The sequence below is a fragment of the Daphnia pulex genome, chromosome 10 (assembly GCF_021134715.1).
Source record: "Daphnia pulex isolate KAP4 chromosome 10, ASM2113471v1".
NCBI classification, from domain to species: Eukaryota; Metazoa; Arthropoda; class Branchiopoda; order Diplostraca; family Daphniidae; genus Daphnia; species Daphnia pulex.
The window spans coordinates 14,986,397-15,008,905 of NC_060026.1; the positions used below are offsets into that span (position 1 = coordinate 14,986,397).

Sequence of the window (22,509 nt, forward strand, 5' to 3'; positions counted from 1 at the left end):
TATTATTTTTTAAAAATTAGATATACAATTGTTCCACCCTCAGACATCTTATCACCTGGTTACCTTCGTCCAAACGGTTCTTGGACGGGAACAACCGGACAGATGCAACGTAGGGTATGTATATAATTCTGGAGACGACGCACGGTGATAATTTTTAATGTTTTTCTTTCCATCTCAGGAAGTTGACATGTGTGTCACTACTAGTGCTCCCTCATCCGCTAAATTACTGGTGTCAGATATATCTTATCCCGTCCTATTCGTTGATGCTGCTATTTTAATTCCCTTTCCGAAAGAGAAAACTAAATGGGTGGATGCTTCAGCTTTCCAATCTCAGGCAAATATTAAATTACGTAAAGCATACAAAACTTACGATAAATTATGGTTTGTGTTTAATTTTAAGGCTTGGCTGGCTATTGGTTGTTTCTTCGCATTTATGATCCTGTCCGCATGGATCATTCACCGCCTAACTAAATCAAATCCGGATATGGAATGTCAGAATAGTTTATCATTTTGGATTTTCTACTTTTTCTGCATCTGGATGTTGATCCAAGGTTCTCCACCATTTAATATTTACTTTTTATTGGAGTTCGTTACAGCTGTAATTTAAACCAAAATTTTGATATTCCTGTGTTAGGGGCTACGCTGAGAAATCGATCGACGCCTTTACGTCTAGTCTGCCTTGTTTCCTTTTTCGGAAGTTTCATCATCATGAATTATTTTACAGCCTCGTACACTTCGATTTTGTCCATCCCAAATTTTAAGGCGACTGTGGGCTCCATTGAAGATTTAGCAAACAATAGAGCAGTCAATCCTTTGCTTATCAAAGGATCTAGTACAGAGGAGTATATCATGGTGAGTACCATGTAAACTTTTAACATCCAAAGCAAACAATGTCTGATTTCTCTTTTTAATTAAAAAGTCTTCATCGGATGCAACTATGAAGAAAATTAGCGAGCGTATGCGATATCACCCTGAACGGAGTATTCGTAATGCCCTGACTGTCGACGATATTTCTACTATCGTCAAAGAAAATTCTGCTCTCGTTTTGGTAAAATCTGATACATTTTTGGTTATGTAAATATTTTTACAATTTGAAATCCACGGTGCAGATCAAGTCTACAGGTGAATCTTTGATTGATCAGAGCTACAAAATCAAAAAAGAATGTCGAGTAACACTGGCCGAAAAGACCTTCTATAGTCGCCCACAAACCTTCACCTATCCGAAAAACAGCCCCATAACGAAATCCGTCAATTACAAGTATTCAAATTATTATTAGACAAATAATTTCAACAAATTCTCAGTTTAATTTTCTGTCTTGTGTTTTCACAATAGCCTCCTATTGATGCAACAAGCGGGATTGATCCAATATGCTGAAAGAAGATCTGCCGTTCCCTACAATCGCTGCTCAGTCTCTGAAGCGACGAAAATCGCAGCTAATAAAGTAGTTCCACTTAAACTTAAAGACGTGGCCGGAGCGTTTGTTATTCTCGCCTTGGGATCCGCATTGAGCTTCATTGTTCTGTTTGTCGAATGCATTCTTAAGAAGATCAAGACAAAATTATCTTACGATGGCAATCTGACGTCTAACTAATCTAAAACAGAAATTTTTGTTAATATGCGTTTTAAGTTTCCTAGGTGAGGCAGTCTCTAGATGTGATATGATAAAAACTGACTTAATTATAATACAACTAATTAATAAAATACATACACAATTTAGGTAGTAAAGGATCGTCATTTTGATGAGGTTTTATATTTAATCATTTACTTTCGTTCATTGTTGATTTTTAAAACAATCGTCCACGAAGTGGGTTGCGCATCTGAATTAAATTTGGTCGAGTTCCCATAGAAAACATTTTAACCCACATCGCGTCCAGATTTCGAGGCCGTCCTTCACGACATTCAACTGCCTCGAATAAAATTTTAAATAATTTATAAACATTTCTTTGTATGCGACAGTAGAACTCCATCGAGAGTAGAACTCCAACGACATAAGGAGTTCTACTGTCGGGCACTGGAGTTCTATTGTCGGGTATTTTTAATAATATTTAAAAAAAGGATAGTTCTTATGTCTTTGAAGTTCTACTGGCGCATACAAAGACATTTTTAAAAATTATTTAAAATATTGGGGTTCTTCCGTTCTATTGTCGGTGGAGTTCTTCTGTCTTTGGAGTTCTACGGTCGCCATACCGATGGTTCAGCCTTCAGGTATAAAATTTACCAGATGTTGAGTCCTCAGAGTTGATATTTCACAATGTAGGCTTTAAATTATTTGTCAAATTGATTGTATTTACAATTTTCAAATAACTTTCAGTTTTGTTACAACACGAAGTCACGAAGGTAAAGAATTTGATTGCATTGCATTTGCCGCCTGATACAGGCGATTGTATAGCATCTAGCGGAGAAATTCTTTACTGCCTATCGGCCATTGCCATTCATCGTCTGCTACTTCATTTTTTCAGTTCTCACGTGGTCGGAGGAGACGGTCGGTCGCCTCTGCTCGCCATTTTCCTGGAATTTGGAAATTCCTTTTCTAGTTGGTTATTTCTCTTCTAATTATGCTACTAAGTATTGTTTCATATATTTTGTAGTCATTTCATTTTCATTAAACATTTCTCGCTGTCAAACAGTATCGATATTTGTTCTTCATGTCCAGCCCAGCTTTTGATTCGTTGCTCAAAGTAACTTCCATATTGAAATTTTCCCAAAATAGTTTTGTTCTGGTTTTATTTAAGTAAGAATAGTTAATGAACCTAAACATTATTTGTGTTTATCTTTCTATTTTATTCAGATTTCCTGACTTCAGAAGTTGTTGAGGTGTTAAGAGAGATCTGCAAGATTGGCCAGGACTCGTGTTCAACTGTTCATCACCAAATTATTTCATGTAGTAATTTACCTATGTTTAGTGAAAACACAAAGATTCCAAATCTGATTCCTTTGTCTAAGTTGAGACATCACAATTTTTCTAAAAGGTTTTCTTTTTAGTGTTAGGATGACGTGTTAGGATTCATTTTTGACAGGAAAATTAAAAGAAGTTTTTTTTTTGGGGGGGGGGGGGGAAGGAGGTACTTTGGAGTTTGGATTCTTTAATTTTATCTCTCAGGGTGGGTGAGGTCGCAAGATTCAAACTTAACTGTAAATTCTGTGGCGTTGGAGGACAACGTCATTTTGAGATGACAGTATTTTAGAGTATTGTACATTTCTTTTGTTCCTGTTCCCAGAAAATTGACTCGTTTTATGCCATGTCAATCGATTTCGTAATGAATGGTCTCAATTAGATATTGTTTTTATTAGCTTTACTTTACTTCTCCCCGAGATTAGTTGCTCCTGACTAGTAGTTGCTATTTTCCGTATCGACTTCTTCCTAATATTAATTGCCACAATCTTCTCCTGACTGAATGTCTTGGATGCAGTTTTATCACGGCCATGTTTACAGTTGACTGATCGGTGAAATTTTGTTCTTTTATTTGAAGACATTTCTAAAAAGATTTTCTGAACATCAACCAGCTCTTTCTCATGCTAAATAAACTATGTATATTCGTTTACGATATGTAGTGTGTTTAAAAGTATTGATTCTTAAAGTTGAAATGTGAAATTTAAAACAGAAATAAATAGTTGGAATTGCATTTATTTTCCCACCTCCGCCCACAATTCCTCCACTTTTCATACAATATACATACATATAAACATACATACATACAATACACTTAAGTTAACCCGTTGGCTGCCACGCCATACAACCCGTAGGTTGCTTTTCTACTACTCTACGCGCCACGTCTGAAGGATCTATGACCAAGGTGGGACTTGCCATTGCTGACAAGTCCGGGCTGACACGGTGACAGGAGAAGATGGAATGCACAACCTCTAGAATCCATCACCGTATCGACAAGGGGGGAAGTCCCTATGGTGCATTGCCTAACAGGGCCTTTCGGCGAATCTGGGGCTGGTGCAACTGTCCGACCCCGCGGCAAATAAACCACGAGACCGAACAGCGCGGGCCCGTGCTACAGAGCTAACATGGGGGAACAAAAGCGTGGCAGCCAACGGGTTAACTAACGAAAACATATTACCAACAACAAAGGATGTTCTGCAACTGACGTTTTTGGTGTCGGTCTTCTCAACGTCTCCTCTGCAATACCTGAAAGAGAAAACAATTCTTATGAAATGACATGGCAATTTAAGTTACACATTGGTACAAGGATCAGATTTTCTGCTGTAAACTTAAACAGGGCACTTCTATTTGCTTAAAATCTAGCTGGCAATATCAAAAAATATACGCAGAATAGAGCTCACTTGCTAGTTTCATGCAAATTTTCCGGAACTATACCGGAAGTAAGCGATAGCGCCTTAACCATTGAGCTCCCGTCAAAATAAACCAGATATTCGTGATCTCCATGAAATTTGGGGTCGATTAGATGTGATCTAAACGAAATCTAAAATTTGGCCAAAATCGAGAATTTTCCTGAACTATAGTTCAGGAAAATTTTCGAAACCGGAAGTACGCGTACGTACAAAAAAGAACATGAACTTTATCACAAATTTGATAAGGATCCCGAATATGTGGTTCTTTTGTGCGTCAAATGAGTATTTACTGAAGTACTGACTGAAATGCGAAAACCGGAAGTAGAAAAAAAAACCCATTATTAAAAATCTAACAAGAGCTTTGTTGGAGGAAAAGTTAACGTCAGTTTTCACTAAAAAATTTCCACACAACAGCTGCCGATAAATGTTTAAAGAGATTTGCAAAGTAACTTAAACTGACTGTTTTGACAGCTGAAAATGATCGAAAAGCCATCTAGCGTTGGAAAAAAGAGTTCACAATTCTTTTACGCGCAAGAAGGGCCTGATTTTGGAATCATTACACAGACAGAGAGTTTAACGCAAATAGATTACTAGAAGATAATCTACGAAAATAAGTCAATTGTCCGGTACCTGGCCATAATCCCTTGGTGAGTGGCTGCAGGTGAGTCACAGCAACTGAAGTGATCCAACTCGCCAGTGAAGCAAGAAAAGTAGACGTGTAACAGCATAAGAAGCGCTGAAGCAGTGAAGCTGTATGAGCGTACGTCTTGAAGATAAGGATGGAGCAGAAAGTTGGTGGAAGTCCCTCTTCTGTCCAGCATTGACTCAAGGATGTCCTCGGGGATCTTGCATGCTTTTTAAAAAACTGTGTTGCATTAATGAAAATATAAAAATTAAAAAAGCATATCAATCTTTACCTTTTCCAAGAAGCACACTGAAATGTTCATGATGAAAACCCGTAATAATCGAATTACTGCAACCAACTGTATTACTCCTCATCAGGTGGGATACATTTCCTGATGCTAAAGAAAGTGTTATGAAGTATTGCAGTAGTGTGGTGATAGGTGATATTGATGCTTACCTTTATCATATAGGTGATGATTTAGTAGCCCTAAGGCAACTGACGTAGTTTGTTTGGTGCGGTAGCAGTAATGGGAAAATAACTCACACCCAAACATTTATATTCCACTATATGTGTGCTTTAAACATGAGTTTAAGGCTTTTGACAGCATTTGGATTTAATGGATGGAAAGTGACTGAGTGCTAGAAGTCAACTTGTTGGTATGACTGACAGTTAGCTAATTGGCTATGCATCTATTTGAAGAAATAAGTTGGTATAATATGAAAATAAGGAAACTAGGTCAAGATAAACCTACACAAGATACGAAGATCCATTTGGTATTTGAAATCACAGGAATACAAGTATAATTAGCAACAATTTGTTTGGTTTCGCCCATTTTTTCGTGTTTCATGACATGGGAACGTAAACAACAAGAACGACAGTGGCGACATCTAGTAATGAGTTTTGAATCTTGTGTTTGTTGTACAATCACAGTAGCATGACGAAGTGCGCTTAAAAACAAACAACCAAAAAGCTGGGTTTGCTTTTGCTTCTATTTCCACTAAAAAACTTTCATTATATTATAATACGATCAATATTAAATTATAAATTTTCTTCAGCAATTTTGATTTTAAATTTTTAATACTTCAAATTCACTGTTATGGAAAAACTGTTGGAAATATTGTTGTGGTTATTCCCTCCGTGCTCCGCCATCGATGATGCGATTAAAAGCAAGAAAAGTAGAGCGTCATAAAATGTATACTTGTCATGTATATGTCACAACCACGAAGCGTGAAATAGAACTCGACAATGACATAGAGTGCATGTGGTCACCCGTCACCGGTATCTGGTATGCATGTCGTGAAAGGATGGCCTCGAAATCTGCTGGACACGAGGCAAGCGTGGGAATTTTGATATTTTTTTAAAATTCACGGAACTGAGACAAACTTTATTCATTTATATGATTTCAGCAGGTATGTTTTACCCTTCTAAATAACGTAGATCAAAACTCTAATAACGTTCAACAGTGAAATTACTGTGTGAAATCTCAACGTTGATCACAATATTTCTAGTTAAAAATTTAATAAACTTTAGTAATACTATAAAATGGGTAATCCCATAAGAGAAAATCCTCTCAACTTGCTACACAACCGACCAGAGATACCAATGAAGCAATATTTCAATTTTCGCCCATTTTTGGACGAGGGCAGAGTCTATAGCTCTGACGAGGGTTCTAGAATCAAATACTCCTTGCTCCTTGACGGCAACAGTTAATTCGTAATGTTTCATCTTATTTCAACTGCAAAAGAGCGGATAGCAATAATCAGCCGAAAATACCATTATTTTCTAACACCCCAAAAGCCAAGATTTCTAGCAAGTAATAACATTATGTCAATGGATCAACTAAGGGAAAGGTGAAGCGAATAGAAAATTCTCCCATAGTATTACAACGCCGGATGAAAGTTTTGACGTATATAACGGTATGCAACCACAAAAGTGAACGTTCAAAAGTAATTGTCGCTCTTGTTCTTTTACCTGACAAGTTTCCCTTTTCTTTCCAATAATAATCTCAGTCGCACGTCTTGACCACACTATCGAGAATCACCTTGGCCATCGTGTAAAAGTGTAACTATAAAACGGCTGTGTCGACTGGGTAAAAGTCATCAGTCGATTCTCGATTCTCCTACCAAAAGCTTCACCAACCAACATGCAGGTCTTGTTCATTTTATTACTCAAATGATTGCGACTTTTATTTTAGTTTAATGCTCGTAAACAGGTCCAAACTATCGTCGCCCTTGTCTCGTTGGCTGTCGTTATGACAGTCGGACAGGAACAGTACGCCGGCAATGCCGCCAAGTCATCCTACGAAGAACAGCAGGTAAATTAAAAATAACGTTCAAGTGTTCAAATTAAAAATTTTGATTTTCCATAGCACGCTCCTATGCCGCACTCGTTTGCCTGGGAAGTGAAGGACGAGCCGAGCAAGAACGACTACTCGCACCAACAGGAAAGCGACGGCAAAGTCACGACCGGATCCTACCGCGTTGCCTTGCCCGACGGCCGCACCCAAATCGTCACCTACAGAGCCGACCAAAACGGATACGTCGCTGAAGTCAAATACGAAGGAGAGGCCCAGTATCCCGCACCTTCTTCATACAGCAACAAACCAGCGAGTTATCAAACTGAACAATCTAAACCATACCCAAGTGCTTAAATAGCCCGAACACTCGACAATCTGCAGGAACATAATGAACCAATGCGTTTTCTCCGATCCCTAAATGCCTCATTGGTTGTAAGTTTGTTACTATAAATCTTGTAATATATGGAATGGAAATATAAAGCGACAAAGTAGCGCAAGTTCACTGACGAAACAGAAATACGTAGCTGAATAGTAGATAATCGAAGAATTGCCTAAATAAAACAAGAAAATTGACAATAACTTGATTGAATTTTAGATAAATAAGATCGAGTCCCATACTTATTGGGGGATGAGGACACTGCATTGATGCGCATCTACATTAACTTTCGATTGTCGTGAAGCAGAGCCGTGACGTTGTCCTCAGCTAGAAAGTTGTTGCGTGCTTCTCCGTGAAGCGTAAATGTTTAGTAATGCCCTACTGAATCAGGAAAAGTAATTTGTAAATTTACTATGTAAAATTGAAATCAAAAAGTCAATACCTGTTTTACGATCATCCTGAATAGTAAATCTGAGAAAGCGATGGAGATTGTATGCTTTGGCTCCAGAACGCCATTGCTTGATGTTCTTTTTCAATATAAGCGCATCCGTTGGGTTCAGTCAGATACTTTATGCTGGTTTAATGTAAATAAAACAGTGTGACGTCACCGCAATGGGCAACCAAATTAACGATCCGGAAATCATCGCCAAAATGAGCAACATTTGGAACCAAATATCTGCGGAAACGATTTCAATTACGGACGGCTGGATCCGCCCATGATAAACAAAATATTCCAACCAAAAAGTGACCGAAACGTTGCAACACTTTTCTACACTCCAACAAACTTGTGGGGGGCTGCTGAACTGTTAAGGGAAAGTGGATGAGGGACTTGACGATGCAACACCTGAGCGGTTTGTTCTTCAACCTCCACCAATCATATTAAACCACTCAACAAGTCAGCTAACGCATTGAGTGGTTGAAGAACAATTGTTAGTAGAAACTGCAAGAGCTACGGATGGACGCTGGATGTCCATCTGAACGGAACCATGAATTCGGTGAGGGTGAACAAATGTTTTGTGGCCAACTCCCAGCTCCTTCAAACAGAACAAGGAAAGTTTACCTAGCATTAAGGAATAGAATTTTTCTTTATTTTTGAGCTCAACGAATCTGCCAGATACAGAGACCGAACATTCGCTTCCACCCCTTAAACAAGAAAGAAAACATAAAATTTACCATCTTTTGTTTAAAAAAAGGACAACCAAGATAGACCTGTATATAATTAAATCATTTAAGGCTTTCTGCTTAATTTCAATTAATTTTGATGAAGTGTAAAAAAAAAAAGATCCAGGAATGTTCGTTGTTCGGAATGTCGTCGTTTTAGATGGACGAAGGTTTCACCCACTTGTACGAGCCAGAGTATTTGAAATTGCTGCGTGCCAGCAAGTCGTCAGCCTCTCTCGGGCCTCTCGATCCATACCTTTTTCCATTTAAAATTTTTAAAAAATAATTACGTCAGTAAAAAGAAGACTCAAAACAAAGTGAAAGTTTTAACGAACTTGTAAGGTAGTGGTTTGACTTTCTCCCCTTCAATTTGGTGCAAGAGGGGCGTGAAGATGCGCCAGGCTTCGGCCAACTCATCCGATCGAACGAAATGCATTTGAGATCCACAAAAGACGTCGAGAATCAACCGTTCGTAAGCGTCCGGCATTTTGACGTGCTATGCAATTCAGACAATATAACAATTAATCAATGAATAAAATCCTGTTCATTATTCAATGAGAATTTACCTTGTAACGAGCGCCGTACGTCAAGTCCAGCTCGGTCTCTTCCATGTCGAAACTCATGCCAGGTGTTTTGGTAACCATTTTGACGTAAATGGCCTCTCCCGGCTGAACGCGAATGACCAATTCGTTGCGCTTGGCCTGCCCTTGAAAGATGTCACCGGGTACGTCGCGGTACTGGATCCGAACCTCGGCTTTCCGTTCGTTCAGCGCCTTTCCGCAGCGAAGAATAAACGGGACACCGTCCCATCGCTCGTTATTAATTCGCAAAGCGGCCGAGGCGTAAGTCGGAGTGGTGGAGTCTTTCGGAACAGTCGGATCGTCCAGATAACTTTCCTTGGCTTCTCCCTGGCCTTCGGGATCGCCAATGTATTGGCCGAGAACGACATCGTCCATCGTCAGGGCCGGAATGCATTTGAGCACTTTGACTTTCTCGTCGCGAATGTCGTTGGGATGAGTCGAGGCCGGTTTCTCCATGGCCGTCAGGCAGAGCATTTGCAACAGATGGTTCTGCATGACATCACGAATGATGCCAAACTCGTCAAAGTAGCCGCCACGGCCTTCAGTGCCGAAAGGTTCCTTGAAAGTGATGAGAACGCTGGCGATGCTCTCACGATTCCACGTCGGACCGAACAGTCGATTGCCGAACCGGAGAATCATCAAATTCTGGACCATCTCCTTGCCGAGATAATGATCGATTCGATAGATTTGATCTTCACGGAACAAAGCCGCCAAATGAGCCGATAAATGAGCCGACGATTCCAAATCACGACCGAACGGCTTTTCTACAATCACTCGAGTCCAGCCCCTGGAAAAAACAAAAAAATGAATTAAATTTACATGAACTTTGAATTAATTTATGAAAGATTTATACTTGGATGCCATGCAGGAACTGCGGATGTTGGCAGTGACGGATTCGAAAACGAACGGTGGGACGGCCAAGTAAAAGAGTCGATTGGCGGCTGGACCACGTTCGTGCTGAATCATCTCCTGATCGAGCATTTCGAAATCTCTTCGGGAGTCATAGCCGCCCGCAAAGTAGCGATTGGCCTCCCAAAAAGCCTCGTAGCGCTCCTGTTCCTCCTCCTTGACTTTCATGTACTGGTGGCTCTTGGCTCTCACCTCCTCCACCTTCATGTGAGAACGGGCGTAGCCATAGAAGATTGTGTTCTTGGGTAATAAATTATCGCGGTACAGCCACCAGATGGTCGGGTAGATTTTCTTTCTCGCCAAATCGCCCTGTTTGCATCGAATAACGATAATCAACATGTCAATTAAAAAACAATCATTTAAATCAATAGTGCGTGAAAGTGAGAGGACATGCGCAAATTCCAATTTTCTACCATTTGTCGGGAGGAAAGAAAAATTCCATAACTCTGTTATCTCTTATCTGATTAAAAAAAATAAACGTTTTTGTTTCTCCCACACAATGTGCAATTAAAATAAAGCGTGTAACTTTTTTTTTTTCGTTTGTGCGGCGATTAGCCAGACGATAAAACAAAAGAAAAAAAAAACAGATTCGGCAACCCGCAATTAAAGTTGCTTTTCCAGTTTTTTTTTTATTACTACTTCAAATTAAACTTTTTTTTGGGGTTTGTACTTGTGTTAAAAAAAAAAACCGGTTCTTATTTTTTCTTCGAATCGAACTGGGGGGAATTTCTGAACAAAAGAAACGCGAACGTGGCGGAGTAGCGAGCAAAATTGAGGGCACTTTCACGTGGCGTGTAACGGAGCGTCGAGTGCTCGCTCAGCAGCGCTCACTCTCTTATGCATTTACAATACGATCGCTTTTGCGGTGCCAGGTGACTACTGGCATAAAGAGAGAGAGCTGGCCGATCATTCCGGGGAAGATGAATTGCCCAGTGGGACGCCGACAAAGTCGCTAAAGAAAATTTTTAAAAACCAGTTTCATTTACCGAAGCCCCGAAGATGACGAAACTATGAGGTAGGGTCTCCTCAAAAACCTCCGCTTGAGACATGTGCACGGAGCGGAGCGACTTGCGGATGAGAGCGAGCGTGTCCTCTGACGACGAAGAATCTCCTGATTAAAATAACAACCAAAAAAGAAAAAATGATATTAAAATCGTGTGAAATGACAGTAGTTTCATTAGTGGGGCAATTGCGTGAAAAACAATAACATGTGTTATCCGTGAAAAAAAAAAAAGAGATTGAGGTTAGATCGTTACGGAAATACTGATGATACCGCTGCACACGAAAGTTGTGACTCCGCCACCGCAACAACAACAAATTTATGCATATTGAAATTTAAAAAAAAAACTAGTCAAAATTTCGAGCTTTCTAAATCATTTCAATTCTACCGCAGACAACGAGGTTAAAACAATGGTCTCCTTTTCCTTCCTTCTCTCTACGGCCAATTCGAAATGGATTTTTAAACTGCCGAGCGTGTGGGTGTGGTTGGCCACCACTTCCACATTTAGCAATGATCTGGATATTATCGTCCATCTTTCTCCCCCCTCCTTTTCAACGTTGTTCTCCGCAATCGACCGACATCCACAACAACTTTTGTGAGACGTGTGAGACAACTATCTACCGAGGCGGTCTCTAACGGTACTAGGAAAAATAGAAGGGACCCAATTGAGAGAAGATATAGGAATGTGATGCCTTCTGGCTATTTCCTTTTTTAAAGAAATAAATAAACGAATCTTTTTCGTTCGGAATGAAGGAGGAATTTTTTTTTTCTTACAATGAAACACTTAATCCACACGTTGGGTCTTGTCAAATTGAAACAGTTGGAGATTTCGGTGGTTGCCGTAATCCAATCTCGTCCAATTAAGGAAAAAAGACGAGAAAAAAAGTGTGAGAGGACAAACAACACATTTCCCACGAGTTACGTGCAAGAAAAAAATAAAATAAAGGGCTGTAAATTTCAAATGGAACTATACAAAACACACACACAACAACAAAAAACCGAGCCCAGGAATATGTAAAAAGACATAAAATAAAAAGGGAAAAAACTTTTATTTTATACTTCCAACTTTAGTTCCCATGTCGTCGTCTGTTGGTTGATTGTTGTGACGGTGTTGAAGAGTCGTTGGATGAAGCACAACTACCGAGTTATCACAGCAACTAGCTAAGGACCCCGTCTTGCCAACGATTGAGACAACTATCTCTCGAGCCGGCCCCTTTTTAATGCGTCGCTACACACACACACTCACTACACCGCTTGTGTGTATAGTCGGTTTGTATGTGCTCAGCAATCGTTATTCAACAACTGTGGTCGTTCGGAAGGCCGTATACGAAATGAGACTACAATGCGTGCTGGTTTTTGTTGATATCGAGCCACCGTGCGTGCGTGTCTGTCTGTTTTTCGCCGCGCCCCTCCTGCAAAGAAAAAAGCCCCGTTCACTTCGCCTGCGCGATGGACTGCGAAACAAAAAATGAGATAAAAGATACGATCGTTGGACGTCCTATTTAATTACTAGTTGCAAGTGATAGTCTGAAGAAAGTCTTTTGGGATTCAATTATTCACTAATTACCGTAGAAGCTGTCCAAACAAGGTGCTGATGGTCTTTGCTTTACGCTGGCAATCAATCATGTGTGAGGAAGGAGACAATAAAACACGAACCAATTGGCTGCTATTAGTTTACGTCTTAATGGGTGGCACGGTAATAAGAATAAATAGCAGCCAGGCTTTGGTGTGGAATGGAAAGAGAAAAACAAAACGATTGAAATAAGTTGAATTGCCTACAGGTGTCTGGCTCTCTTATACATATACTATTCATAACAATAAGATAAGCGTCACGGTTTTGTTTCCTTTTTTGGATAGTCATCGTGACGTGAGTGAAAGCGTGCCTGTTTGTCTAGAAAATGGGGAAGTGCCAAAGATCACGACTTGTGCGAGTATACACACACACACACGTAACGATTTTGGCCACTAGACCAGATCGATCCACATGTTTTAGAAACTCCCACGCAACACGCGTCACGACTCAATGAATGATGAAGAAAATTGAAGAAACTGATGGAAAATTGAAAAATTTCAAAAAAAATTGAACGAACCAATGGATTATTGACCAAAACGTGGAATGTTTATCCTATTACGACACGCCGATACAGACGACAGGTGCTGGTATGGCCTCATCGCTTCGGCAACCACTTGCATCGTCTCACATGATTCAGCAATTAAGAGGGGGGAGCCAGATCGCCTGTTGTGGTTGCCGAAACTTGTTGCTTCATTATACGTAACACTTACATAACAGGCCATCCAATTCGTCTCGTTTAATATGCTAATTTTTCTCGGGTCTCTGAAACGTTTAAATGGTGACGTGTCAAATAAAAAAGAAAAGAAATTAGTTCAATTCACTATCGAGTTGAGAGGAAGTTCACTAGGTGGCGTGGCGGGATTGTGATTAGATATTCGACCAGTAGAGGGCGAAAACATTGTATACCCGTCGGCATTCCCTGAGGACATTTGTTATTTTTTTTAACTCTCATTAGTTAAACCTTGTGCAAAATTAGTTATCAGTTGCTACACGGCAGACTTTCTTTATTTAAAAGCATTCAACTAACTTGATCGTATCTATTCTCTACAATGGTTAGTGTCTTAGAAATTGTTACATTGTTATGTAATCAACCATTTCAGTATTACCTACTGTGATCATTCCAATTAAGTATTCTGATACCACTTACGTAATACGTATCAGACCTTTTTAGTCGTTTTTAGTTTCTCTTCTCTATAAGTATTATTATATGAATCTTGCGCGTGATAAAATCTTAATTAAATAAGTGACTAATAAAATTGCAAAAATGCAAAAATCCTTAAATTCTCCACCTCTGGAGGAAGAATTATCTGATCAAGAAATGGAGGAAATGATGACCAAATTGATTGAAGGCCAACATGTCTTAGTGAACTTGGGAAATATCCCAGACGAAACCCCACCATGGCTGGACATGGAGAAATACGAAGCTGGCAAGCAATTTGTCAAAAAATATTACGGGTATATAATTAACTATTTCAAATCGAATTAATTCAATCTAATTCTTTGCGCAGCGGAATTTTCTTCGCCCATCTCGTGTCGCTGATCATGTTGCTCTACTCACCGCAAGTGCTGAAACCGCTCATCTTTACCAAACGGTCGGAAACGCCCTGGAAATCTTATCGGCGCTACATCAGCACGACGGTGCACGTGATGAGCTGGTACACGGGCGATATATGGCGGGCAGATAGCCAGGCCCGTAAAAGTCTACAAATGGTCCGCCAACATCACACGGATGCCGCAATCCGACTCAATTCGACCGAGATCCGTCCTTTAGTCGATAAGGTGGAAATCACCCAATGCGGCCGACCACTTGACAAAGGCCGCCCCATCCTTGCCACCTTACAGCGGGAGTTACGCAATATCCCGGACTGCCCGTTTTTTCCTCTGCTGAACGACAATTACATGAATTTTTATGCGACGCCTACCGAGCGAGTCCCATACTTAAATCAAGTAACGTATTTTTATCCCGCCTGTAATATTAATTAAATAAATAATAAGCCAGTATGTTTTTATTTTTAGTTGGACATGAACGGAACTCAATTCGCTTTCATGGGACTGATCCTTTTACATCCGGAGAAATTCGGTATTGCCCGCGCCACAGACAAAGAGCTGGAAGGATTCGTTCACATGTGGCGCTGCATCGGCTGGATTCTAGGAATCGACGATCGTTTCAACTTTTGTCGGCTAGACAATTTGACGCAAGCCCGCCGCTGGGCCGGCTATTTTGAATCGAAATTAATTTTACCTTCGTTGAAAATTTCTCTGACCGCCGAGTACGAACATATGGGCCGGGCTGTGGCCGAAGGTGCACGCCGCTACACGGGGATTTCCTACGAAACGTTTTATCTATTCATCGCCTGGGTGGTGGGTTTGCCCAGGGGGAAACTTAAGAAACGGGTTTCCCCTCCCGATTACCAAAGTTTCGAAAGACTAACCGGCATCTTTGGTTTCCTGGGAAATCTACCATTTGGCAACCACTTAATCAACGGTGTGCATTACCTCACCGTCAAACTTATCATCGATCCACCGCGTTTCTGGCCTCAGAGGTTCCGCCCACCCAGAATCACGGGCTTGGAAGAATTCTGGCGCAATAGTTAATTTCTAGTCAATATAAATGTGTGTATTTATTTTCAGTCGATTTCCAAAAATAAACCAGTTTTTGTGCGTCATAATTCAAATCTATACAACAAGAAGTTGCACTTTGTGCTAGTTTATAATAAATAAGTAAAAAGCAAATGGAGATGCCATGTCGATTGAAGTGCACTTTCGACGAAAGGGTAATATCTTGCGTGGGTAATCATCGCCCAGCTTGAGGCGGCCATTTATGAAATGATGAGCGTGAATGGATAACAACGCCGAAGATGCCATGGCAACCAGTTGCGTCAGTTGTATTCTTAGAGGCACCCATTTGTGATATTGACTTTACATTGCTTTGTTGTTTTTTCTCCCCTTTACTGGTGTGTAGTCCACGATTCGGGAGTCACGGTCTGGGGGTGCTACAACACATGCGTTAGAAATAGATGATTGTCGATTCGATCGAAGATTTTACTATCACAGCGCCTCTAGCAGCGTTCGTCTCAACCATATTTGTTTATGTCGGAATAACGGGATCCGGCGATCCATTCGTCACGCTCATTCTTTTGATGGATCTGGCGTTAATTTTTTATTAATAATCAGGTAAATGTGTTTTTTAAATATTCGTATTTTAGCCTGTATACTAAGGTGTAAGGTTTCACTCATTGCAGCCGAAATGGAGACGAGCACTAATGGGATCAGAAACAAACTGCCATCAAATGACAGCCTAGATGAAGACACACTGAGTGATGATGTGGATGATGAAGTCTTCATCAAATCTGCCAGGAATGGCTTTCGGAATTCCAACAAAGACAAAACCCTTCAAAAACCTCTCATGGCACCCAGAAAGAAAACGGAAAGAGAAAAGGTAGTATTTCCATTTTTAAACTGTTGATGTGATTTAACAGAGTCCTTGCCTTCTTCGCAGAAATTGGGAGCTCAAAATGGTCGCTCAAATGGTGTTCATCTGATGGAAATTCACACTGCTTCGCCAAAAGGGTCTCCATTTCTTATCACTATTTTGTATGTGACCATTGCTTTGGGAGCTGTAACAGGTGTGCATTTCATAATTGATTTCCTGCCAAACCATATGTTTGTTGACATTTCTTTCCCATCAAATCAGGACTAACAGGGTTGGTGATCTTTCTGGCTAAATCGCACTTGTCCAATTTTGTGCAAAGGGTAAGCATTTGGAAGCCAACCAAGAGTGGAGTTCCGTTTGCAGAGCCTTGTGACAGCTTTGTGGAAGAAGCAGTTTGGGAAGTGAACATACCCCATGCCATATCGCAGGGCCAGAAGGTCCTCACATCTGTCGACATCAACAAAGACTCTATTGAAGACATCATCATTGGTTTCGACTCAGGTTTGCTGATGATACACGTTGGCATAATATTTTCTTATGATTTCTGTGAAGTTAATCTGTGTTATTGTTTCCATTTTGGTTCAAGGTTTTTCGCATGACCTGATTTCTGTTCACTTTAGTTCACTCGTTATTGTGAGTTTTCCCCACTCCCAATCAAATCATTATAGCCATTAAATCTAATTGCATATTGTTAACAACAGGTTTGAATGGAGTGACGCCATTGACGTCGTTTCTATGCCGATTGTATTTCAACACTTCGTCCACCGTTTGTGACGGAGGATTGGTGGCCGTCAACGGCAGCAATGGCGCAATTTTGTGGACGACTTGGCTCGACGACGCCGTCTACTCCGTCAATTGTCTGGCCGATCTCGACCTGGACGGCATTATCGATTGCACAGTCACCGGCAAATCGAGGGTTTAAAAGACCAGTGTAATTATCCAAAAACCCAGAATAATAAGTATTTTATTGCCTTAGGCGCTGTGGGCCGTGAGCTCCAAAGATGGCAAACAACTCTGGGGAATAGCCACCGACAAGCTGCAGCTTCCCTGTCTGGCCGAGTCGAATTTCCGCTCGGCCCAGATCGTCGAAGACGTCAGCGGGGATAAAGTTCCCGACGTCGTCGTCGGCATTAGAGGTCCCGTCAAATTTAATCCTCCGAGGAGCAATATCCATCATGCTGATTTGTTTTCTTTTTTTTTGTGTCTGCAGGATCGCAAGTCAAATGCCCTGATTACATTGCCATAGTCAACGGCTACACGGGCAACGTGTTGCAGCTGACGGGCATTCCCGATCAAGGCTCACTGTCTCTCGGTCCGCTGCTGAAGGGCTCGGGGGACGGATCGACTCTCGTCCTCTATTCCACCAAGGGCACCAACGGGAGTCTTTTTATGGCTTCCCTCAAAGACATCGCCTCCGGTCGCAAAGATCTGGTAAATATAGTATAACGGACTAGAAATAGTTGGCCGGCCGTAAATCGTCCGCTTTTGTCCTCGGCTCCGAGAAATTGGAATAAGCACAAAAGGGGGGAACAAAAAAAAATCCTTAGCCTCCCATCACCGTATTGACTGTATTTTCTTTCATTTTTTATTCCGGAATCATCCGAGCTGAAGAAGGCACTTATTGGTCGTTTCAGGTCCGCACCGTGTTGAGCAACGTCAGCCGGATCGACGAGATAGTCGTCAGCGACATCACGTCCGACGGGATGGAGGATTTTATTGTCACGATGGATAACGGCACGGCGGGCGGCAAGGACGTGGTGGCCTTGAACGGAAATGGCTTTCATTGTCTCTGGATTCATACAGTCTCAGCTGGGACAACCCTCAAGTATAACCAATCTCCCCCACCTCCCCCTATCCTATTCTCATCCGCCCAACGTGATTTTACGACTCGATGACCGCATCCCCCATTCCGTCAAACTTAATTTTTTTTTTTTACTTTGGCAGGATTCAAGCGCTGGCCAATCTGAATGAAGACGAGCTGCCAGATGTGGCCATCCAGATGACTCTGACGTCCGGCTCGGCCAATACGACTTGGGTAATTGCCAAGCATATGTGTACAGTCTCCTTCCGGCGGATTATTATGATCAAGTGGCCTCCCTTTTCTCTTTTTATTTTATTTTACGATTACACCATGAAAAACATGGCAGATTCGGGTACTTGACGGGAGCAACGGCAAAGTGGTAATGAACCTGCCGGCACGTCTGAGACGATGGGACGTGCACGGCGAGTCGCTGGCCGTCGAGGGAACGGCTGCCGATGTGATTCTGGATTGGATCGGCGACGATGAAGACGAAACGGCTCAAATCCAAATCAATCGACTGATGGGCGTAATAAACACACGACGGATATTTTTTATTTCCATCCTTCAAATCACCATTCGACTCCTAACGTAACTTTTTTGGGTTTGGGTTTTTATTAGTTCTCCTCTCAGGGTGAATTGCCGGCCTTGGTCGTCTACTCGACACCAGGAGCGACACCGTCGAAAACGACGGGCTACGCCGCCGAGTCTTCCCTTCGTGACATTCTGGACGTCGTTTCCCAGGATGACGATTTGCGCGCCAAATTCAGGTAAATTTAAAAATTTCACTCAAAAGTTTATTTAGTTCATTTGAATAAAAGTTTTATTTGTTTGTTTCTAGCAATTACATCCAGCACACGGAATCGGAACGGAGTTCGGACGCCATTCGGGTGACGGAAGAAATGGAACCCAACGTTATCGTCTACCCGGCCCAGCATGGCATCCGCAAACACGGCCGCTGGAACAGTCGCCCACGTCATGTAAAAATAAAATCAAAAATCTTTAAAATGATCCCGGCAACTTTACGACGTTTTCTTTTCTCCATCATAAAAACAAATTAGGAAGAAGGATTCCAAGCGCCAGTTCCAGCGTCTTACGACTACGACCCGCCCACGGTTGCCGATTTAATGCCTCCGCCGGATCCTGTTGTTGCCGTGCCCGTCGGTATCGAGTCACGCTACCGCAAAACGGGCCAACGACCGGCCACCGCCACCTGGAAGGATCAGCAAGACCTGGAAGAGGATAGCGCTTATGTTTCCAGTGGCAACAGCAACGACTACGTCGATACCGCCGGCAGCAGTTCCGCCGATGCGGATTACGACTTGGCCAGCCGAGACTACAGGTTGGTGGTGGTGGCCCCCTCTCGTATCAATTAAAATCATAACCAAATATCACCGTGACACGCTCCGCAACACCCAGCTTTCACTGGCCAATTACTTTTCGCCATCTCCAGCGCGGATGTCGTGAGTTCCGGCTGTGTACAATATTGAGGCGGATTAATGAAAGGAAAAACCTGCAGCTTTTCTCTTTTTGATTGAATTTTCTCGGTTTTAATCATGGGAGTTGCTTATAAACCTGTTTACCGCCTCGTTTGATGGATCGTAAAGGAAAAAACAACAAATTCCGCCCAGGTGTCGTGTGTCCTTTAGTTATACACGGCGAATCCCAACCAACAATGTCGTCGCTTATCGATTTCCTGTCCTGTCCGTTTATTTTTTCTCTCTTTATTTTTCAAAAGTATCGATCCTGCCCGTTTCCTTATTAACTACAAGGCGGCCAAGAAGATGGTCCACCCTGTTTTATCGATGGAAAAAAAAACAGAGTTTTTTGTTCATTCCCAGGATACACATTTTGGGGCTCTACTTGACACATTTCTGAGACGGCCAACAAAGTCGAGCGCCTGGGGGGATTCACGTCATTTTATGGCAGACGCCAACTTTTTTTTTCTTTCCGGGTGCCATAAGACACGCGGGAGGAGAACTTTGACCATTTTATGAGTTAGCTAGCGGAAGAATTTGATCCTTAATTTATTTTTTCCTGGGATTTTTTGGTAATCAAATGACTTTTGGTTCAAAATAAAAGTTTGGTGGTTTCCAACCACGGTGATTTAGCTTATAATATCTTGTTATGAGATGATGGGTAGGTTTCAGTTTGAGTCGGTAGTCATGTCGATCCTTTTTTTGGTATCTCAGGGTCGTCTGGTCTAATAATGACAGTGAAAAAGAATCCCCATGTTATAATAATAATATCAGGTCCACCGTGAATCCTGATCCTTATTTTTAATTTGTTTTTTTCTTCTCTTATTTCCAGCCGTTACCGACAGAGACCGTCGAGACCACAACCATGGCGTCCGGAACGGAACGGAGGACGTCGCGGTAAGCGAATCCGGCGTCAAGGATCATCGACTCCATCCAACAGCCAACCAACGGAATCCATTGGTTTCCCCCGTAAGGATTTCTTTTTATACTTTGGTTGGGGGGGGGGGATTACATTTCACTCTGAAATTGATTTTGACTTTTGGCCGGCAGCTCTGGTCGTCAGTGCCGGAAGCAGCGGGTACACGGATTTGGTTTTCGGCGTCCAATGGAGTTGGACAGAGTCTGGCGAAAGGGTCGAACAGCTGCAAGGACTTGCCGATTGCGTCAGCCGACGTCTCGATCAAGGTAAAATAATCCCGCCTCCAATGGATGGATATCGCCTCCGGTTGGGCGGAAGAAACCACTCTGCCGTATTAACATGTATCTTTCTTTACTTTTTTAAATAAAAAGGGCGGGAATTAAATGATGACGTCGTAGTCGACTACGCCAGCGAATGTGCCGCCGCCCAGTCGTTGGCAGGATCGTCTCCCGTTTCAGCCGATGAGCCGAAAGCGACTGGCGACATCAAGTTGGTGGCCTCGGCCGTGGGTGAGTGGCTGCGACCGTTGGCGCGTCGCCGCCACGGCTGGGTCGCCCTCAAGAGAGTCCGTCTCGAATGCAGTTGCCACTCGGCGGGATCGAAAGGATCGCCGTCGTCTCCCAAGAGTGGGCCCATCATCAAACCCTGCGCCAACTTACGGCCGCCCTCCCAGCGACGCAAAGTCGATTTCCATTACTATCATTGAATATTATTATTTCTCTCTGTCCGTCTTCTTTTTTCTCATTTTTATCCTGGCCGTCTATTTAATATTATTATATTTATTTATAAATATTATATAGCCAAAACACACACAGACGCATCCAAAACTACATTTCATCCAGCAACTCAATTGCTCGACTTTCTCTACTAGTACTGATGGTCGTTCGTTTGTGTGTCATCCATTCGTGTCGTGACAGATTCACCACCCACCCCACCCACTTCCCCCCCCAAGTGTTATCAATCACCTAACCCCTCTGGCTGTGTAGTTTCGTGTTTTTGTATAACGTCCGAAGAAAAAAGAAAGGGTGACTCCCTCCGTGCTGGATCCATTCCAAATATTTACATGTCTATGTGTGTGTGTAACACGGTGCGGAAGCGGAAAAGAAACGGTAGACAGGAAATACACACACACACACATTTCTCTCCTGGAACGCACTTGTACTACTATACTACACTTCCTTTTATTTTGTGTGTGTTATCTCGACTTTTTCTTTCTTTGAGTTCTTTTGCCCGGCATGCACTGACGTTGGGAGGCCGTCCGTGAATGGATGGGGTTGCGCCCAGTCACTCCTTTTTCTTTTCTTGATGGGTCCGTTTCCGTTGTATAGAGATGTCCCCCAAAGGACTTGGCTATGAGTGCGTCTACACAATCTCTTCTTCTTCTGTGTGTGTGTCTCCTAATAAAAGAAAAAAAGGAACTGAAATTATTTTTTAAAAGGTCCCGCCGGCCCAGATTCGTCGTATTGTTTAACTTTGTCAAAAAGTTGCAGGCCTTTTTATTTTAAGTTTAAGTTTAACACAACTGGCATTTCCTGGGAGCTGTTAGTCTGATGAAATAAACAGAGGAGCCGTGATTGGATCAAGAAGACTGGGAGAGAGCCCAAGAAAACTTATTCCGGGATGAAGTTGCTGACTAACTCGTCGACTGAACCTGGAGGTGGGTGATGCGCAACTTTGCAACTCCAGTCGACGTTTTCCCTTTTTTTTAAAATATGTTCATTATTTTGGCGGGACTATTTCGACCGTTCAAAAAATAAAATTGTACGAACTCGTCGAATTCTTTATAAAATTGCATTACATCAACCAATTCACTTTGGTAACTTTTTTTTGAAAATGATTAAGATTGGCGGGTTTGAAAAGGATTTTTCTTATTACGCGGGAAATTCAAATATTTTTTTTTCTTCTTCTAACTCGTCGACCTTTTTTATTTTATTACATCAACTAACTCTTTTTGGGGGACTTTTTTTTGTGGAAATGATTAAGATTGGCGGATTTGAAAAGGTTTTCTTTTTTACCCGGGAAATTCAAATAATTTTTTTTTCTTTTCTCTTTTTGTTTTG

At 41.8% G+C, this 22,509-nt stretch overlaps 6 protein-coding genes across 16 annotated transcripts in view; 5 read left to right on the forward strand and 1 right to left on the reverse strand.

Moving 5' to 3' along the window:
• Positions 1 to 1,702, forward strand: part of LOC124204334 (glutamate receptor U1-like) — a 2,496-nt gene extending 794 nt beyond the window's left edge. Inside the window, exons 3-9 of the mRNA XM_046601382.1 lie at positions 21 to 114; positions 179 to 334; positions 401 to 551; positions 635 to 852; positions 920 to 1,048; positions 1,110 to 1,258; positions 1,334 to 1,702. Coding sequence (XP_046457338.1) covers positions 21 to 114; positions 179 to 334; positions 401 to 551; positions 635 to 852; positions 920 to 1,048; positions 1,110 to 1,258; positions 1,334 to 1,592 — 1,156 coding nt within the window. The 3' untranslated portion in view covers positions 1,593 to 1,702. The remainder of the gene's footprint in view (positions 1 to 20; positions 115 to 178; positions 335 to 400; positions 552 to 634; positions 853 to 919; positions 1,049 to 1,109; positions 1,259 to 1,333) is intronic.
• LOC124203542 (larval cuticle protein 16/17-like) overlaps positions 1 to 7,712 on the forward strand; it is a 19,819-nt gene extending 12,107 nt beyond the window's left edge. Inside the window, exon 4 of the mRNA XM_046600214.1 lies at positions 7,576 to 7,712. The gene's annotated coding sequence lies outside the window, so the exon portion shown is untranslated. The remainder of the gene's footprint in view (positions 1 to 7,575) is intronic.
• On the forward strand, positions 6,936 to 7,712 carry LOC124204340 (pro-resilin-like). The gene is made up of 3 exons (XM_046601390.1): positions 6,936 to 7,074; positions 7,138 to 7,239; positions 7,294 to 7,712. The coding sequence occupies exons 1-3, from the start codon at positions 7,069 to 7,071 to the stop codon at positions 7,573 to 7,575; spliced, it is 390 nt and encodes a 129-aa protein (XP_046457346.1). The 5' UTR covers positions 6,936 to 7,068; the 3' UTR covers positions 7,576 to 7,712.
• A 951-nt stretch (positions 7,713 to 8,663) lies between these two features.
• On the reverse strand, positions 8,664 to 13,625 carry LOC124204331 (glucose-6-phosphate 1-dehydrogenase-like). Of its 11 annotated transcripts, none has more exons than XM_046601373.1 (7): positions 12,816 to 13,625; positions 12,308 to 12,702; positions 11,235 to 11,356; positions 10,193 to 10,557; positions 9,325 to 10,126; positions 9,094 to 9,254; positions 8,664 to 9,014 (listed from the first exon to the last, which is right to left on the reverse strand). In XM_046601373.1, exons 2-7 carry the CDS (start codon positions 12,324 to 12,326, stop codon positions 8,915 to 8,917), a joined length of 1,569 nt encoding a protein of 522 aa, XP_046457329.1. In that variant the 5' UTR covers positions 12,327 to 12,702; positions 12,816 to 13,625; the 3' UTR covers positions 8,664 to 8,914. The 11 variants fall into 11 exon arrangements, with proteins under 11 accessions (XP_046457329.1, XP_046457331.1, XP_046457327.1 ...); XM_046601375.1 differs by having other exon boundaries at positions 12,308 to 12,660; positions 13,339 to 13,478; XM_046601371.1 differs by having other exon boundaries at positions 11,235 to 11,359; positions 12,308 to 12,660; positions 13,339 to 13,478.
• Positions 13,626 to 13,700: 75 nt separating this feature from the next.
• Positions 13,701 to 15,490, forward strand: LOC124204336. The gene is made up of 4 exons (XM_046601384.1): positions 13,701 to 13,949; positions 14,003 to 14,276; positions 14,330 to 14,768; positions 14,838 to 15,490. Exons 2-4 carry the CDS (start codon positions 14,086 to 14,088, stop codon positions 15,414 to 15,416), a joined length of 1,209 nt encoding a protein of 402 aa, XP_046457340.1. The 5' UTR covers positions 13,701 to 13,949; positions 14,003 to 14,085; the 3' UTR covers positions 15,417 to 15,490.
• A 299-nt stretch (positions 15,491 to 15,789) lies between these two features.
• LOC124204330 lies at positions 15,790 to 21,651 on the forward strand. Its single transcript, XM_046601365.1, has 16 exons — positions 15,790 to 15,995; positions 16,064 to 16,260; positions 16,321 to 16,447; positions 16,516 to 16,755; positions 16,956 to 17,170; positions 17,231 to 17,390; positions 17,465 to 17,685; positions 17,889 to 18,079; positions 18,199 to 18,289; positions 18,402 to 18,581; positions 18,674 to 18,822; positions 18,894 to 19,032; positions 19,114 to 19,394; positions 20,363 to 20,499; positions 20,581 to 20,715; positions 20,821 to 21,651. Exons 2-16 carry the CDS (start codon positions 16,069 to 16,071, stop codon positions 21,153 to 21,155), a joined length of 2,793 nt encoding a protein of 930 aa, XP_046457321.1. The 5' UTR covers positions 15,790 to 15,995; positions 16,064 to 16,068; the 3' UTR covers positions 21,156 to 21,651.
• The last annotated feature ends 858 nt before the right edge of the window (positions 21,652 to 22,509 follow it).